The 18498-nt window shown below is 32.9% G+C and overlaps 1 protein-coding gene across 4 annotated transcripts in view; it reads left to right on the top strand.

Moving 5' to 3' along the window:
- Senp6 (SUMO specific peptidase 6) overlaps window positions 1–18498 on the top strand; it is a 114419-nt gene that overhangs the window by 69949 nt on the left and 25972 nt on the right. For all 4 annotated transcript variants that reach the window (XM_071613249.1, XM_027928276.2, XM_071613251.1 and 1 more), the window contains 7 exons: window positions 1688–1917; window positions 9150–9320; window positions 14218–14251; window positions 14597–14791; window positions 16134–16360; window positions 17724–17833; window positions 17955–18071. In XM_071613249.1, the coding sequence (XP_071469350.1) occupies window positions 1688–1917; window positions 9150–9320; window positions 14218–14251; window positions 14597–14791; window positions 16134–16360; window positions 17724–17833; window positions 17955–18071 (1084 nt within the window). The remainder of the gene's footprint in view (window positions 1–1687; window positions 1918–9149; window positions 9321–14217; window positions 14252–14596; window positions 14792–16133; window positions 16361–17723; window positions 17834–17954; window positions 18072–18498) is intronic.

Below are 18498 nucleotides of genomic sequence, written 5' to 3'. Positions count from 1 at the left end.
AAGCGTGAAAGTGGTCAAAACTACTACAAAAGAACTAAAATGAAAGGACTCCCAAAGTAATGGAAGTACTTAGGTCACAAAGAGTCATTACTACTAGTCATTGAAATATTTGAATATATTAAAATCAATTAGTTTGTTATAATACTCCCCTTCTCTTGAAAGAAAATTTCTCCATTAGTTATCTTTCTAAGGGTCCCAAAGTGGTATTCTGAAAACTGGTAAATAAATGGAGAAATTAAGAATTTTTTTCTGTACCCCAGGAATACAAATCAAGTTTCATTTATCCCTAGCTGGGCAATGTAGGTGTAAGCCTGTAGTCCCAGATACTTAGGAGGCTGAGATAGAATGATAGAAAATTCTAGGCCAGCTTGGACAACCTAGGGAGTTCCTGTATCAAAATAAAATAAATGTTCAACATCTCTAGCAATTAGAGAAATGCAAATTAAAACTATACTGAGGTTTCATTTCACTCCAATCAGAATGGCAATTATCAAGAATACAAATAACAGTGTGGGCAAGATGTGGGGAAAAGGATACACTTATACTTTGTTGGTGGAACTGCAAATTGGTGCAACCACTCTGGAAGGCAGTATGGAGATTCCACAGAGAAAATAGGATTGGAACCACCATTTGAACCAGTTTCCCACTCTTCAGTATATATCCAAAAGATTTAAAATCAGCTTACTGTAGTGATCCAGCCATATCGATGTTTAGAGCAGCACAATTTATAATAGCCAAGGTATAAAGCCACCTTTCAACAGATGAGTGAATAAAGAAAATGTGATATTTGTACACAATAGAGTGTTACTCAGCTGTAAAGAAGAATGACTTTATGACATTTGCTGGTAAATGAATGGGTCTAGAGACTATCATGCTAAGTGAAATCAGCCAATCCCAAAAAACCAAATGTCCAGTGTTCTCATATGTGGAGGCTAATCCACAGTTAGCGGGGGAGAGAGTTGTTCAGTGAAGTAGACAGGAATAACAGGAAGAGAGGAAATGGGAAAAGGAAAGACAGAGGAATGAATATGACAAACTTTCCTATATACATATATAAATTTCAATGTTGTGTACATACACAAGAAATTAATTAAAAAATAATAATTATGAGTAAATGGCAGAAAGAGGGTGGAGAGAAGGAAGGGGAAGGAGAGGTACTGGGGTCTGAATTTGTGCTTGTATAATTATGTCAAAATGGATTCTACCGTCATGTACAACTAAAAATAACCAAGAAAAAAGAATTAAAAAGGGCAGGGGATGTAGCTCAGTGGTAGATTGCTTGTCTAGCATGTATGACTCCCTGGGTTCAGTCCCTAATACCAAAATAATGAAACAAAACCAAAAATATCCTCAACCCATATTAGTACATTAGTGTGAAGAGGAGGGAGGGTGTTATTTTTTGGTAAGTCACAGAATAGGCGTCTTTGATAGGTAACTTCTAGCTCAGAATGAAATGAGCAGAAAGTTGGGGGGAGGTGTGAAGAAGTTTAGAATATAAGCACAGAGAACCCTTTATTAGACTGCTCAGGCTGCCATAAAGAATACCCAGAGTAGGTGTCTTAAAAGAAATTTGTTTTCTCACAGTTGTGGAGACTAAAGTCCAAGATCAAGGGTTGTATTGTAGGTTTAAAGAACTGCCCTTATGTGAACTCATAATATAAATTATGAATTTTCTTTATGATTTTAGTCATTTTGTCCAGTGATGATGATGATGACAATGACAAGAATAACAGAAGAGAGAGCATATCTCCTCAACCTGCTGACTCAGCATGTTCTTCCCCTGTACCATCCACTGGAAAAGTAGAAGCAGCACTAAATGAAAATATCTGCAGAGCAGAGCATGAACTAAGAAGCATTCCAACAGAATCAGAATTGAATACAGTTACATTGCCAAGAAAAGCAAGAATGAAAGATCAGGTACTTTTCACACTTGTTGGTTGACATTTATTTGTTCAGATTAACATTTTCCTGCTAGGATGTAAATATTTTCTTGGAGGGCAATTTGACAGTTCAGTAGGAGAAAAAAAAATGATTATTTAGTAATCGAGACTTTAATGCTACTTGGAAAGTCATTTCAGAAGACATTAAACAGTGTAAAGATAAGATTCATTTAAACTAAAGGCTCAAGTATAAAAATTCAGCAAGAAAAGAAGTGTTGACTTTACAGCGATATGTCTAAATATAGGTTGAGTGTCTCTCTCTTTTTTTTAATATTCATTTTTTAGTTTTAGGTTGATACAATATCTTTATTTTATTTTTATGTGGTGCTGAAAATTGAACCCAGCGTCTCACTCATGCCAGGCGAGCAAGTGCACTACCACTTGAGCCTCATCCCCAGCGCCTTAGGTTGAATGTCTCTTATCAGAAGTATTTGGAACCATAAGTGTTTCACATTTCAAATATTTTTGTATTTTGGAGTTTTTGCATGTATATAATGAGGTATCTTGGGGATGGACCCAAGTCTGAACAGGAAATTCTTTTATGTTGTATACATGCATTGTGCAGAGAACTTCCTAAATAATTTTACATAATGTGCCCATGCTTTCACTAAATCCATCACTTGAGGTCAGGTGTGTGGAATCTTCCAGTTGTAGCATGACGTTTGCATTCAAAAAGTTTCCAATTTTGGATCATTTCTAATTTTAGATTAGAGGTACTGAACTTGTATAAGGAGATTTCTTGTAAAATCTAGAAGACAGGGAAAAGTTATTTTAACTTATTTGCATTTTACTATAATGTAATTATATTTACTTTCTACTATAGGAAAAATTTCAAAATGTTCCCATGGAAAAGTAACAAATTTATAAATAAAAGATACACAGAGAAATATTTGAAATGCAGATGACATAAAACTTTAATGCCTATAATAGACTTTTTTTTTTTTTTTTTTTTTAAGTTAGTGGATAGAAAGAAAATAAAGGCTAGGAATAGACAAAGAGAATATTCAGACACTACACCACCACATGAAAAGTATAAATTTAGTAAGGAAGTATAAATTAAAGAAAATGAAATATTGTAACTATATACTAAACAGACTAGTAAAATTAATTGCAAATCAATTCAAAATGATATGTACTGCAGGCGAAAATTCAAGGGAAAACATACGTTACTAATTTGCTTATAGTAAAGAAAAGTTACAGTGTCCTTTGGGGAAAGCAAAGTAAAAGCATACTAAAAAAATCTTAACCATATACTTTTTTTAAAAAAATATATTTTTAGTTGTAGATGGACACAATACCTTCATTTTATTTATTTATTTATTTTCATGTGGTGCTGAGAATTGAACCCAGTGCCTCACACGTTCTAGGCAAGCACTCTACCACTGAGCCACAACCCCAGTCCCTTAAGCATACACTTTCAACCAAATAACTAAATCCCTAGAATCCTTCTTAAAGGAATTCCTGCCCCCTCTCCAGTTTGTAAGGCTATATGTACAAGCATGATTAATGTATTAACAAACAACTGCAAACAAAATCATTGTCCATTAATATGGATATGAATGAAGAAGTTATGGTATAACTGTTTGAAGCAGCCATTGAGAGTAAAAGTTAAAACTCTATCAATAACTTTTAGAATTTCTACACAGTACTGTTGAATAGGAATATCCCCCCCAAAAAGAACATTTGTTATAAAATAAAATCTTATATGTTAAAAAATGACATATTTGCATAGATATGTCAGGGTTCAGAGGAAAATACTTGGACTTGGTTCAGATGGGAACCTGAAACCCTGTGCAGTGGCACATGCCTATAATCCCAGCTACTGGGGAAGCTAAGGCAAGAGCATCTTGAGTTTGAGGCTCGCCTGGGCAACTTAATAAAACCCTGTCTCAAAATGAAATTTTGAAATGGGCTGGTGATATATCTCAGTGGTAGAGCAGCCCTTTTTAAAATTTCGTTATGAGATAGGGTTTTATTAAGTAGCCCAGGCTGGCCTCAAACTTAAGTTTTATTAAGTTCCCCAGTACCACCAAAAAGGAAAAAAGGCTACAGGCTGAAGAAATGAAAAAACTACTGAAAGGATATATTTTTATATAATCTTAGGAAATGCCTTTCCAAACATGAGATAAAATTTCTTCAATTAATTGAAAACCAAACATAGTGTTCCAAAATACCATAAATAGAATTGGATAGGTAAATGCACATGAGGATATAGGGAATTATTTGACAAAGTGTAAATTGATCTTTTGTGTGTTAATTTTTTAAAAGCCAAAAAATAGAAACAAATCATTGAAAAGTGAATAAAGGAAATGAATGAATTTCAATCAAGGTAGTAATCAAAGTAGAGAATATGAAATTAAAATAACCTTTTGTTAACTATCCAGATTGCTGAAAATTTTAGAAGTATGACAGGGTCTCATCTTGGTTAGTGTTTGAAGATGTGAGATGTTGGGTTTGTAGATGGTTATAACTTTGCTGGAGGGCAATTTGGCAATAATTCTAAATATGTGTATGTAGTGAGCTGTAGAAATGCTCATTGGAGATAGAAGTCAGATGTTCAACATAGAAGCAGTTCAGTTAAATAAATGATGGATTTCCATATGGTAGAATTTTTAGTTGAATAGTTTTCAGACTGGTGCATTGAACCATGCATAAGTGTTCTCCAGTGCTCTTCTTAAGAAGAATAGATAGATACTCTGTGGAAGCAAATGGAACACTCAGATTCTAGATTTAATGACTTTACTATGGGATTCAGCTGGAACAGCTCTTAAATTATCTGCTTTATTTATTTCTTTCATTTGAAAAAATTATACTAAAACTAAGAGAACTGTCAAACCTGTCTAATGGGTTTCCATTAATAATTTGGCAAAATATTCTTGATAAATAGTTGGTAAACCTTGTGATAAACTCTTAGTAAACCTGAAAAATCAGTTTACAAAATCATAGAGATATATATGATAATCACATTTGGTTTTGTTCCTTTTTTATTTATTTTTTTTAGCACACATAAGACTTACTAATGGAGTACCATGTGATGTTTCAGTATATATGAACATTGTATAGTTTTTAAATTAGGTTAAACATGTCTATGTCTTATCTCCTAAAACATCTTTTTCTTTATGGTGAGAACCTTGGAAATTCTTTATTCTAGGTTTTTGAAATGCATCTAGGTTGTGTTATCATTTGTAGTCATCCCACTATGCAGTAGCACACCAGAACTGTTTTTACTCCTAACCATATCTTAGAACCCACTGACTAACCTTTCCCAATAATACTCTTCCTAGCCTCTGGTAACTATTATTCACTATAATTTTCTATGAAATCAGCTTTCTGTGTGCCAGATATGAGTAAGATTCAGTGGTTTTTTTGTGCCTGTCCTATTTCATAAACAGCCCTGCATGATGGGAAATGCCTCATAATCCCAGTGGCTTATGAGGCAGACACAGAAGGATCACAAGTTCAAAGCCAGCCTCAGCAATTTAGTGAGGCATTCTTCAACTTAGGTTCTCAGCAACTTAGTGAGATCCTGTCTCAAAAAATTAAAAGGGCTAAGGATATGGCTCAGTGGTTAAGTGCCCCAAGTTCAGTCAACAAAGTAAACAACCATAACAACATAATGATTTCCAGATCTATCCACATTGTAGCAAATGACATAATTTTTTTCTTTTTTCTGGCTGAATAATATGTCATTGTGTATGTGTACCATGTTTATCCATTTATCAGTTGATGAACACTTAATGTGTTTGTATTTCTTGGCTGCTGTGAATAGTACTATAACAAATAAAATGGTGCAGATGTCTCTTCAACATGCTAATTTCATTTTCTTTGAATAGATATTAGTGAGTGGGTTTTCTGTATTATATGTAGTTTATTTTCAGTTTTTCAAGGAATCTCTGTTCTGGTTCCATAATGGCTATGCAGATTTACATTTCCACCAACAGTCTACAGTTTCCCTTTTTCCATATCCCTGTTCTCACAATCTTTTAAGTCTTTTTGATGATAGCTCTTCTTACTGGAATAAGATGATATCTCATTACGATTTTGATTTTTATTTCCCTGATAACTAAGGATAATGAGCATTTTTTAATATAAATAAACCTGTTGGCATTTTGCATGTCATCTTTGAGAAATTTCTGTTCAGGTCTATTGCCCAGTTTTCAATTGGAATATTTGGGTTTTGTTTATTTATTTTTGTTTTTGTTGTTGAGCTATTTGAATTCCTTATAGATTCTGGATATTGACCCCTTATTGATATATAGCTTGCAGGTACTTTCTTCTGTTATTTAGGTTACTCTTTGCTCTGTTAATAGGTTTATTTATTTTTATTTATTTTTTATTTTTATTTTTTGCTGTGCAGAATTTTTTTAGTGTGAAAGCCCATTTATTTGGTTTGGCTTCTATTGCCTGTGCTTTTGGGGTTTGTCCAAAAATATTCTTACCCATTCCAGTATCCTGAAGCATTTTTCTTTTTCTTTCTTTCTTTTTTTTTTTTTTTTTTTGCTAGTTTTATAGTTTAAGGTCTTAAATTTTGATTGTGAATACATTTTGAGCTAATTCTTGTATATGATTTAGACATAGAGGTTTAGTTTCATTCTTCTGCTGTTACCATTTATTGAAGAGACTATCTTTTTTTCAGGGTGTGTTTTTAGCCCTTCTGTCAAAAATTGGCTGGGCATGTTGGTGCATATCTGTAAACCCAGCAGCTTGGGAAGCTGAGGCAGGATGATCATGAGTTCAAAGCAAACTTCAGCAACTTAGCAAGGCCCTAAGTAACTCATTGAAACCCTGTCTTTTCTTTAAAGGTCTGGGGATATGCCCCTGGATTCAATCCCTAGTACATACATACACACAAAACACACACACACACACACACACACACACACACACACACGCCTATAGAAGCAAGGGTTTATTTCTAGGCTCTTGATTGTATTTTCATTAGAATATGTGTCTGTAGTGTGTGTGTTTTGCTAGGGATTGAACCCAGGTGTTGTACCTGCTAGGCTAGCAGTCTACCACTGAGCTACATGCGAGCCCCAAATGTCTATACCATGATGTTTGATTACTGCAACTTGAGTATAATGCCTCCTGCTTTGTTCCTTTTGCTTAAGATTACCTTGGCTAAGGGCTGGGATTGTGGTTTAGCGGTAGAGCGCTTGTCTAGCACTTGCTATGCACTGGGTTCCATCCTCGCACCACATGCATCACATAAAAATAAATAAATAAATAAAAATATTGTGTCCAACTACTTCTAAAAAATAAATATTAAAAAAAGTTTACCTTGGCTATTCAGGGATTTTGTGGCTACAAAAAAAGCTAGGTCATTTTATCTACTTCTATGAAGAATAGTATTGGTGTTTTGATAGAAATTGCATTGTATCTTTACATTATTTTGGTTAGTGTGGGCATTTTAACAATATTAATTCTTCTAGTTCATGAACATAGAATGTCTTTCCCTTATTTTATGTTCTCTTTAATTCTTTTGTTTTTCTTCTAACTTTATTTATTTTTATGTGCTGAGGATCAAACCCAGGGCCTTGCATGTGCAAGGTGAGCACTGTACCGCTGAGCCATAATCCCAGCCCCTCTCTTTAATTCTTTTCATCATTTTTTTTTTCCCCCACAGTAGAGATCTTTCACCTCTTTGGTTAAATTTATTCCTAGGTATTTATAATATATATTTTATTTTTATTTTTTGGAGCTACTGTAAATAGTATTGCTTTCTTGATTTCTATTTCAGATAATTCACTTGGGGCATAGCAGTACAACTAAATTTTGTGTTAGATTTTATATGCTGCAACTTTGTTAAGTTTGTTTATTCTAATTTTTGTGTTTGTGTGTGAAGTCTGGGTTTTCTATACATTTTGTTTAAATCTGTATTTTGTTTTAAATCTGTATTTTGTTCTATGACATGTATCATAGAGAGGTCTTCTATCTGTTAGACATATTGCCCCCAGCCCCACCCCCGCTCATTTTCTGTCAAGATCATGTTTTGTCCTTGACATCATAATAGTTTTTACAGGTTATGGATCCCCAATCCAAATGCTAATCTTAAATGCTCCAAAGTCTGAAACTAGTGTTTTGGTTTGGTACTAGGGATTGAAACCTTGGGCACTTCACCACAGATCTACATCCCTAGCCCTTTTATTTTTTATTTATTTATTTGTTTGTTTTGTTTTGAAATAGGTTCTCAGTAAATTACTCATGGCCTCTCTAAGTTGCTGAGACTGGCCTTGAACTTGTGATTCTCCCCATTCAGTCTTCTGAGTTGGTGGGACTACAGGTAGGAGCCACCACTCTTGGCAAGTCTGAAACTTTTTGAGTACTGATGATCCTCCAGAGTTCTTGATTTTTGATTTATAGATTAAGAGTGCTCAACTAGTAAAAGCTATGCAGATATTCCCAAATCCAAAAAACTCTGAAATCTGAAACACTTCTGATTCCAAGCACTTCAGATAATGGTATATTCAACCCATAATGTAATTACTTTTAATGAAAATATAGAATTATGTAAAATACTGTGTTATGCTTAATTTACATTTGGAAGTGACTGTGAAATCTAAATTAACAGATCAAGTAATTTAAAATATGTAATGCCTTCTTTTGTAATACAAATAACCATTCCCTAATTGATTATTTTCTAAAGAATTAATGATATAGTCCAAGTATTAACTTCTGCCAGCATTTTACTGTACATAAAGCGGTCTTCTAAGCTGCTTGTGTCTGTTATTCATTTAGGCAGATACTTTTATTATTTTTCATTTTAAGAAACTGAAGGGAAGTTTTGCAAGATCAGACCATTAAAAGGTGATTGATTTGGCTGTGATTTGATCCCAGGCAGTGTGATTCCCACAGTATTCTTCCTAACTGCTCTGCTAATACTTTTGGATTTCAAATAATAACTAGAGGTTGATAAAATAGAAGGGATTTACTTTATTTATTTATTTATTTATTTTTATGTGGTGCTGAGGATCCAACCCAGTGCCTCACATGTGTGAGGTGAGCGCTCTACCCCTGAGCCACAGCCTCAGCCCCAGAATGGATTTACTTTTATAAAGAAATTTTCTGTTTCATCTAATATTGTTTAAGGATAATTATTTTTATGTTGTGATAATTACGTTCCTTATATTAGGTGTTCTTTGTATGTGTACTGAATTTGTAGCCTTGTTATGGCAACTTACTAAATGAAAATTTTCTTTTCCTTTTCAGTTTGGCAATTCTATCATCAGCACACCTCTAAAGCGTCGTAAAGTGGCTTCTCAAGAAACTTTAGTTAATTCTTTATCTTTAAGCTGCCAAAGTTCGTTTGAAAGTGTCATTTTAAATTGTCGAAGTATACGAGTAGGAACACTGTTCCGACTATTAATAGAGCCTGTTATTGTAAGTATATTCTTTAGCTATTTGTTGTACTGATTACAAGATAAATTCCATTGCAAAACCTGATCTATAATATTTAAAATTTGTAAGCTAAATTATCTAAGTTAATAGAACATCAAAATTATTTGAAGATTTCAGATTGCTTTAAGAATATATAAATAGTAATGCCTCACCATTAAAAATTACTGAGTAAAAATTTATCATAATGTTAATGTCCAGACTAATGGCAGATTCACTATAAGAAAATAACCAGTGAATTAGAAAACATTCCAAAATTTAGTAGTTTTATTCTCATGCCAGCTTATTACTTAAAAAGGATATGTTAAAGAACTATAGTAAGAGAAAAAAGAATCCAAAAGCTTCAAGTTCCGCTTAAAATTTATGTAGCGTCAAAAGTTTTAGAAAGAGGTTCTTGAACTATATAGTGAACATCTAAGAAGTATATACTTTTAGACTAGTTTAATATTCACAATGCCTGATGTATTTTTTATAGTACCTTTATCTTCCTTATCATACCTGTCTGCCCATCATTTTACTGTCACCAGGCCCATTCATGTATTCATTTTCTCTTTGAAATGTTAATTTCCTTAGCAGTGTTCTTTTTCTTTTTCTTCTTTTTTTTTTAAAGAGAGAGAGAGAGAATTTTTTAATATTTATTTTTTAGTTTTCGGCGGACACAACATCTTTGTTTGTATGTGGTGCTGAGGATCGAACCCGGGCCGCACGCATGACAGGCGAGCGCGCTACCGCTTGAGCCACATCCCCAGCCCAAGCAGTGTTCTTTTTCATCATTTTCTTTTTCGTGTTTTCTGATATTGTTCATAGATTTATCTTCCTAAAGCACTGTACTTACTCTGTAGACGTTTGCTTTATAATGTCTTAACTTGTCTCTGATTATTTGTTCCTATCTGTGTTTTCAAACCCTGTCTCTTGTATTATCCTTTATACATAAAGCAGTATCTGTAAAAGAACATATTATAAACCAATGGAAAACTTAAAAGGGAGTTTTATTCTCTTTTTATGTTAAGTAATAATTATTTTTTTATAAAGACATAATTTTTATTTCTGGTAAAGGTTCATGATCCTAAGAAACAATGTGATCCAAAACAAATACATAAACACACACACACAAAATCTACAACTTAGTTTGTAGGCTCAAATGAAATGTAAACATTATTTCTTCCTCTTTATTTTCTTCCTTTTTTTTTTTTTTGTTTTGTTTTTTGGTAGTGAGGATTGAATGCACGCTTATATATGTTGGGCAAGCGCTCTGCTACTGAACTATATCCCCAAATTTTTCTTTATTGAGACAGGCTCTTACTAGTTGCCCAGTCTGACCTTGAGCTTGTGATCCTCCTACCTCAGCCTCCCTAGTGGCTAACATTGCAGCCTTCGTCTAAATGCCTGGCTGTGAATATGATTTCTTAGTAGAGCAAAGCTCCATGGGAAGCCAGTAGTTGTCTTCTATCAAAACAATTATCACAACTTAAAAACTAAAAGTTTTATATAAGTACCCTCAGAGTTTTAAAGCAAATGATATATAGTTTATTTGCCCTTTATTGTCCAGTAACATTGTAATAAATGTTATGTTTTCTAGTGATTCCTAAGACAGGTTTTCACATACAGATAGTCTTTCTTGATTTCTATAATTTAACAAAAATGTTACTCTGTGTACTTTATATCCCCAAAATTTCCTGGGGTACTCTAGGTTTTATGACTTTCCCCCACATTAGCACTATTATAACTTTTCAGTATGATGAATGAGCTTTTGCTGGTGATTTATACATTTAATGAAAGTTGCATATTTAGTTTCGAAGCTCTCCTTTAAGGTATGGTGATGCATACCTGTAATCCCAGTAGCTCTGGATGCTGAGGCAGGAGGATTGCAAGTTCAAAGTCAGCCTCAGCAATTTAGTGATACCCTGTCTCAAAAAATTAAAAGGGTTGGGGATGTGACTCAGAAGTTAAGTGCCCCAGGGTTCAATCCTGGTACAAATTTTAAAGAAAGAAAGGAAGGGAGGTAGGGAGGGAGGGAGGGGAAAAGAATTACATTAAAATTTGTTGGGCTGAGTGGTATATGCCTCTAATTCCAGCTACTTGGGGGAGTATAAAGCAGGAGAATCCCAAGTTTGAGGCAAGCCCCATCAATTTAGCAAGACCCTTTCTCAAAATTAAAAGGACTGGGGATGTAGCTCAGTGTTAAAGTGCCCCAGGGTTCAATCCCTGGTGCCAAAAAAAAAAAAAAAAAAAATTAACAATTTGGTGTTTTTTTTTTTTAATAAAAGTTATAGGTTGAGTTATATATGCTACAGTGAGTTGAAACTAGCTTTGTAAATTTAATGGAAAAAAACAAAAGATAGTGTATATAATATAAAATGTACTGTTTAAATTTTTAAAATGAAAATGCTAACTGAAATAATTCTGGAAAATGAAATGTAGAAATGTGCTGTGTGATAGTAATTTATAGATTACATGTTAGAAATGCCATGCTAAATATAAAATCTTTTCTCATTTTTTCAATGAAAGACATAAAATCAAGAATTTTGATCATTTTAATTTTAGAAACTTTAGAAATATAGATGAAATAGCCCAATGTCTACTTAAAATATTAATATTTATGCTTAATTACATGCAGATTTTTAGATGACATAAATATTTTATGTCATTATTATTGCTGCTCTTTGAATCTTGTAGCATTTTTCTGGAGCATAGAATTTTAGTTTCCTTGTATAGTAGAAGCTTCCAAGCTATAAGTATCCATTCTTGAAAAGCTCAAATAATGTGTTACTTTCCAGTGAAACCAATCAATATATTAAGTTTGAAATGCAATTGTTAAAATATGCATATGACATTCTAGACTGCAATTATTCTAGTAATTACTAAATTTATGTTTTCCTATTTTCTTTTTTACATCATGAAAATTTTCTAACTAAAGTGTTAAAGACTTCTACAGTGAATATACTTCAGTTAAGTTATACTGTTAGTAGCATATTGTACAAGTTGAGTATCTATAATCCAAAAATCCAAAATGTTCTGATATCCAAAACTTGAGTGCTGACATGATACTCAAAGTTTTGGATTGCCTGGTATGGTGGCCCGCACCTGTATATCCGGCTACTCTAGAACTTGAAACAGGTGGGTGGGGGGGACACATAACTTGAGCCCATGAGCTTGAGATGAGATGAGCTTAGGCAACATATTGAGACCCGCATCAAAATAAAGAAATATGTAAAGTTGTCTTGGGGCTGAGGGTATAGCTTCAGGGTAGAATTCCTGCTTATCATGCACCAAGAATTTTTGGATTTTGACCATTTACAATTTCAGATTTGCACATTACAGATGCTTGAACAGTAAAATCCAGGCAAATATTCCAAAATTCAAAAATCTTCAAAATCTGAAATACTTTTAGTCCCAAGCATTTTGACAACGTGTATTTGCTTTTCTTCCCTATCTATATCGATTCATCTTATTTTTTAAGTGGACTTAAAAGTACTTACCTCCTTTTTTGATTTTCTTAACTCCTGTAAATATGCAAAAATATTAATTTAGGTTTTGTCAGGCTTAATATTAAATCTTCACATTGAAATGATTAATTTAAAACACTGTCATACCACTTATAATAACTGATTCAGGCAAGGATTTTCAGTGGGTGCTAAAACCATTGGGTAAATGATGAGAAGGGACCAGAGTTCTGACTCAGTGGTAGAGCGCTTCCCTAGCATACGTGAGGTACTGGGTTTGATCCCAGCACCACATAAAAATAAACAAATAAAATAAAGGTATTGTGTCATCTACAACTAAAAAAATATATTTAAAAAGATGATGAGAAAACAGAACTTTCACAAGCCTTCAAGAATTTTTTCTCAAGAGTATTTAATTGCAAAGGGAATGTGTGTGTGTGTATATATAGAGGAAAAACAAATGGAAATGTTAAATGGATCAATCAATTTTATATATATATAGATTATATATATATTTATATATATAGATTATATATATATATAATCTTTCAAGTGGAAAAACCTACCAGTCACTGCCTTAGTTTAAGTGATTAAATTTGTATCATTAATGAAACTGACACAGCTTGTCTTCTGATGTGAAATTATGGGAAGTATCAGCCCATCATCTATGTGCAGTTTGTGTGGAAATATGTGGCCTGAATTTTAAAAATGAAGAAACACAATCCGATACATGTTAGATGTTTTGCAGAACTTAGCCTAGGTTTCTTAAAGGCCGGGCCAGGAAGAACAGAGAGAGACTACTGTAGAATGGAATAGATATGAGATCAATGTAATATAACCTTGATAGATTCATGGATTTGGGCAAAGTTGAAACAAGGATAAAGGCAAATTTTGAGCAGTTAGTGAAATTTAAAGTATGAACTTTTGAATTAAGTTAACCTTGATTTCTAAGATGTGCTAATGTTTTGGTTGCACAGGATAATGTCTTGTTCTTAGGAAATATATGCTGAAGGATTTGCAAATGAAATGCCTGCTTTATGAAGGTTGAGCAAAAGGGAAGTGACCATATGTGTGTGTGTGTGTGTGCGCACACACACACACACACACACACCACAAAGTAATGCAGTGGATGTGGCAAAATATTAACAGTAAATCTGGGTAAGGAGTATTCAAGTGTTCATTATAATAATATGTTAGTTTCTCTAGAGACAAAGTAGCAATATAAAAAAAATTCTAAGTACTTGGAAAAAAAAGTAAAGCCCTACTTTCTGAGAGATATTTTTTTGGGAAAATATTTCATCTTAAGTTTAAGCACATAGTAAATGACTTGGTTTCTCTTCCTTCTAAAGACGTAAGGTCCATGTAGTCTATCATATAAAGTATGTGTAAAATCTTTATAAGTCTGTGATCAGTACTAATTATCTTATTTTTTTTTTTAGTTTTGTTTAGATTTTATCAAGATACATCTAGATGGTAAGCTACTTTATATCTGTTTATTCACTAAAGCATTGTGTACACTAAAGTACTTGATAGGAATAAAAGGTTAAATGGTATTTATTGAATTCATTAAGATGATTATTCATTATTATCTGTCTTCTTAACAAAGGGCATGTATCTTGGTGTAATTTCTTTCTACAACACAACAAAGCATAATCTTTTAGAGCCTCTTATTTTGGGAAAAATATAGAAATTTTCTTAATATACTTATGGAATAATAAATAGACCTTTAAATTTAAAGTTGTATTTTCTTCATTCATGATTTTTGACCTTGTAAAAATTGATTGATCCATTTAACATTTCCATTTGTTTTTCCTCTAGAACCAGAAAGTGATCCTGTAGAGATTATTTTAAATACCTCTGATCTAACTAAATGTGAATGGTGTAATGTACGAAAATTACCAGTCGTGTTTCTTCAGGCAATACCAACAATTTATCAAAAACTGAGCATGCAATTGCAAATGAATAAGGAGGATAAAATTCGGAATGATTGTAAAGGAATAAATAAGTTATCAAGTAAGTTATGTGGAACAGAGTTTAAGACATAATCAGTTGAATAGCAGAATGTGCATGCACTAGAAAGTGGAAGACTTTATGATTAGTACAGAATGAAGGCCTAATGAAGCAATATTTCTTAGTGCACTAATTTCCTTTATTAGAATATAATACAGTGGCTACCTTGTAAAACAGATATTACTGCCTTCATTTTGTAGTTGAGGAAAATCCCACTCAAAGTGGAAGAGCTGAAGATAAAAATCCAAGTGTACCCATTGAGGAAGTTTTAAAAATGAGTTAAAATTCAAAAGATGTGTATTTTTTAACACTAAGTAAAATCGATTTGTTGAACTATAAATCAGAATCCATAAAAATAGGCTTATGAATAGAAAGTTTTCAAGTTCATAGAAAAGGTTTTTATTTTTTGTTGCTGTTGTTGTTCTTAATTAAAAATGACCGTAGAGTGTATTTTGACATATTATACATACCTGGAGTATAACTTTCCATTCTTGTGGTTGCACATGATGTGGAGTTACACTGGGGTCTTCATTCTTTACAAAAAATAGATCTAATTCTCTAGTTGGTTGCCCTTCACCTCTAACATTTATGTCATAGCCTGATTGCTTACAAAATAAATACTTTTCAGCAGTAATTGCCATTTTATCTTAATAATTAGTAACTTATAGCTACTATTAAAACTGCAAACGTTGGAGCTGGAGTTGTGGCTCAGAGGTAGAGTACTCGCCTGGCATGCATGAAGCTCTGAGTTTGATCCTCAGCACCACATGAAAAATAAAAAAAATAAAGATATTGTGTTCACCTATAAGTAAAACTGCAAAAGTTGACACATTCGTGAACAGCAGTTTTGCAATTAAATTCAGTAGATATACTACTAGTTTGCTTAGCACTTTCCTATTTGTATCTGGCAAAAATGTTACCTGGTACATATTTAAGACTGTAAGTAGGTATATTCGTTACATGCATTAGTAGACTTGTTCTTATAAATACTTTTTTAGTTGTTGATGGACCTTTATTTTATTTATTTATATGTGATGCTGAGAATCAAACCCAGTGCTTTACACATGCTAAGCAAGCACTCTACCACTGAGTTACAACCCCAGCTCAGTAGACTTGTTCTTGAGCTGTTACTAAAATAATAACAGTTCCTTTCTTTTGTTAACTTTAAGTGACATTGGTAACACTGATCTTTATTTCAGTATTTATTGTATCTTAAACATTAATTTTTGGATGTTTATTCCAGGACTTCTGATGATCTTAGTCTTCAGAATAATTAGTTGTTACTCTTTAAGTTATCTATTTACTTTATTCTTTTAGTCTTATGTTTATATTTATTTCTTTTCAGATTCGGAGGAACAATACATAATTTTAATTTTTCAAAATGGCCTTGATCCTCAGGCAAATATGGTATTTGAAAGCATCATTACTGACATTGGTATAAAAAATAATGTTCCCAATTTTTTTGCAAAAATTCCCTTCGACGAAGCCAATAGCAGACTTGTTGCCTGCACCCGAAGCTATGAAGAGAGCATCAAAGGAAGTTGTGTGCAAAAAGAAAATAAAGTTAAAACTGTAATTATGTTAAATTTATTTTGAGTAATGAGTAATTTTAAGGGGACGTGTTTTATAATAATGACTTTCATATAAATTCCATTTTAGAATTAATTCCTTTTTATATGTGATGTGTGAACTATCTTGTAGCATCTAATTTAGGAACAAGATTCCCAATGTACACATACACACACTGCTTCATTCAAATCAATTATTTACCCTGAGTCTTAGGTTTGGAGGAATTTTGCTCCTTTGTGTGTGGTTTTATGCTTTATATTTAATATATGCATACATGATTGAAAACTTGGGAAGGGAGGAATACATATTGTTTGACCTTGATTGTCTGTGTATATATCCAGTTATAGGAACTACTCATATAGTTAGGTAACTCTGAAGCCACATGAACCAAATGCCCTAGTATTATTATAACACTACCACAGCAACTAAATTTTGCTGACTTAATTTATTGGGGCCAAATCTCTCAGCCTTGGTATATACACAGAAATTGACTGTCCAAACACTATCTTAGTGATAGTTGAGCAAGGTCTCACACAGTGGATTGGGATAAAAAGCAGGAGGAAGGGGAATCATGCTCCTCATTTTGCAGGGTTGGCTACAGGAGATAATGCTTTAGAGGAAGAAAAGAGTAGCAGAAGCCATAAGACAGCTGGAATGGACTTTATATTTCAATCCAAGGTTTCTCCCTCTAAGGAGCCTCTATTTCATTTAAATCTTGTAGAGGGTGAGAGCTTATTAAACTATGTTCCCTAAGCCTCTGCCCCACATATTATGGATTGCCAAGGCATTAGAAACATTGAACTTAGGTAGGCCTTCACTGCTAGAAGAAAACAAACCCACTTCTGTTTTTTTTTAAAAGGTTCTTTAAATCTTATACTACCATAATCTGATCTATTATGGATAGTAGAGATCTTATAGTAATAAGATGCTGAAAAGTCATTATTAACATATTAGTATACTGTCTCTGTCTAGAAGCTAAAGATAAAAGAAAGTGACCCCCTACTCTTTCCCCTTTTTTTTCCGTATTGAGAATTGAACCCTGGGCCTTTGCACATGTGAGGCAAATGCTTTAACACTGTGCTACATTCCAAGCCTTCTTTTTAAATTTTCTTGAGACGGTCTTACAGAGTTACTCAGGCTAGCTTTGAACTTGTGGTTCTTCTGCCTCAGCCTCTGTAGTAGGTGATAATACAGCGGTGTGCTACCACGCCCAACCTGTTTATTGTTTTTAATACAGATTCAAACATACTATTCTAGTTTCTTATTTTTAATCATTTTTAATTAAAAACTTTCTGTGCCTTGCACTTGCTCTTATAGAAGATTTTTCCATTTGACTTTGAATTGATAATTTAATTTCTTTTACCAGGTATCATTTGAATCCAAAATACAGCTTAGAAACAAACAGGAATTCCAGTTTTTTGATGATGATGAAGAAACCGCAGAGAGCCATACCATCTTCATTGGACCTGTAGAAAAGTGAGAAATTTCTTTTACATTTGTAATGCTGTGAATTTCTCTTTCTTTTCTATTATAATTCACTTATATACATTTGTAAAGCTTTGTTTATTTGCTTGTTTTTTTTTTTTTTTAATTGCAGATTGATCGTATATCCACCACCTCCAGCTAAGGGAGGCATCTCTGTTACTAATGAGGACCTGCACTGTCTAAGTGAAGGAGAATTTTTAAATGATGTTATTATAGACTTTTATTTGAAGTAAGTTAATTTTCTACTAACCTTTTAGCAAATTTTTAATAATATTTTGTATTGTGTATTTTTATTTTCTAAAGTCAGAGATTATTTTGGTTTTAAATTTTACTTTTTGAGTAACATTTGGAAAGTTTTTGATCTGATTTTACCTGTGTTTTCACATTTTAAAAGTGAGAATGGTGTCTAAAAGGATTGTGAAAATTTGATGAAGTAATACATGTCAAGTAATAGAAAAAATGCAAATTCCCTTCAAAGATTGGTTGGAAAGGAAAAGAATGGAACAAGATTGACTCTGCAAATATTAACTTTGAACAAAGGAGACAGGAGTATCATTAAAGAAATGATGAGCAAAGAAAATTATCAGAGACATTATATGATGATAAAGGAGTGAGCCACCAGGAAAACATAGCAACCTTAAATGATATGTTCCATA

Source organism: Marmota flaviventris, chromosome 6, assembly GCF_047511675.1.
Source record: "Marmota flaviventris isolate mMarFla1 chromosome 6, mMarFla1.hap1, whole genome shotgun sequence".
Classification (NCBI taxonomy): domain Eukaryota; kingdom Metazoa; phylum Chordata; class Mammalia; order Rodentia; family Sciuridae; genus Marmota; species Marmota flaviventris.
Note: the sequence above shows the minus strand (reverse complement) of the source record. Positions and strands in the feature narration are given on the sequence as shown.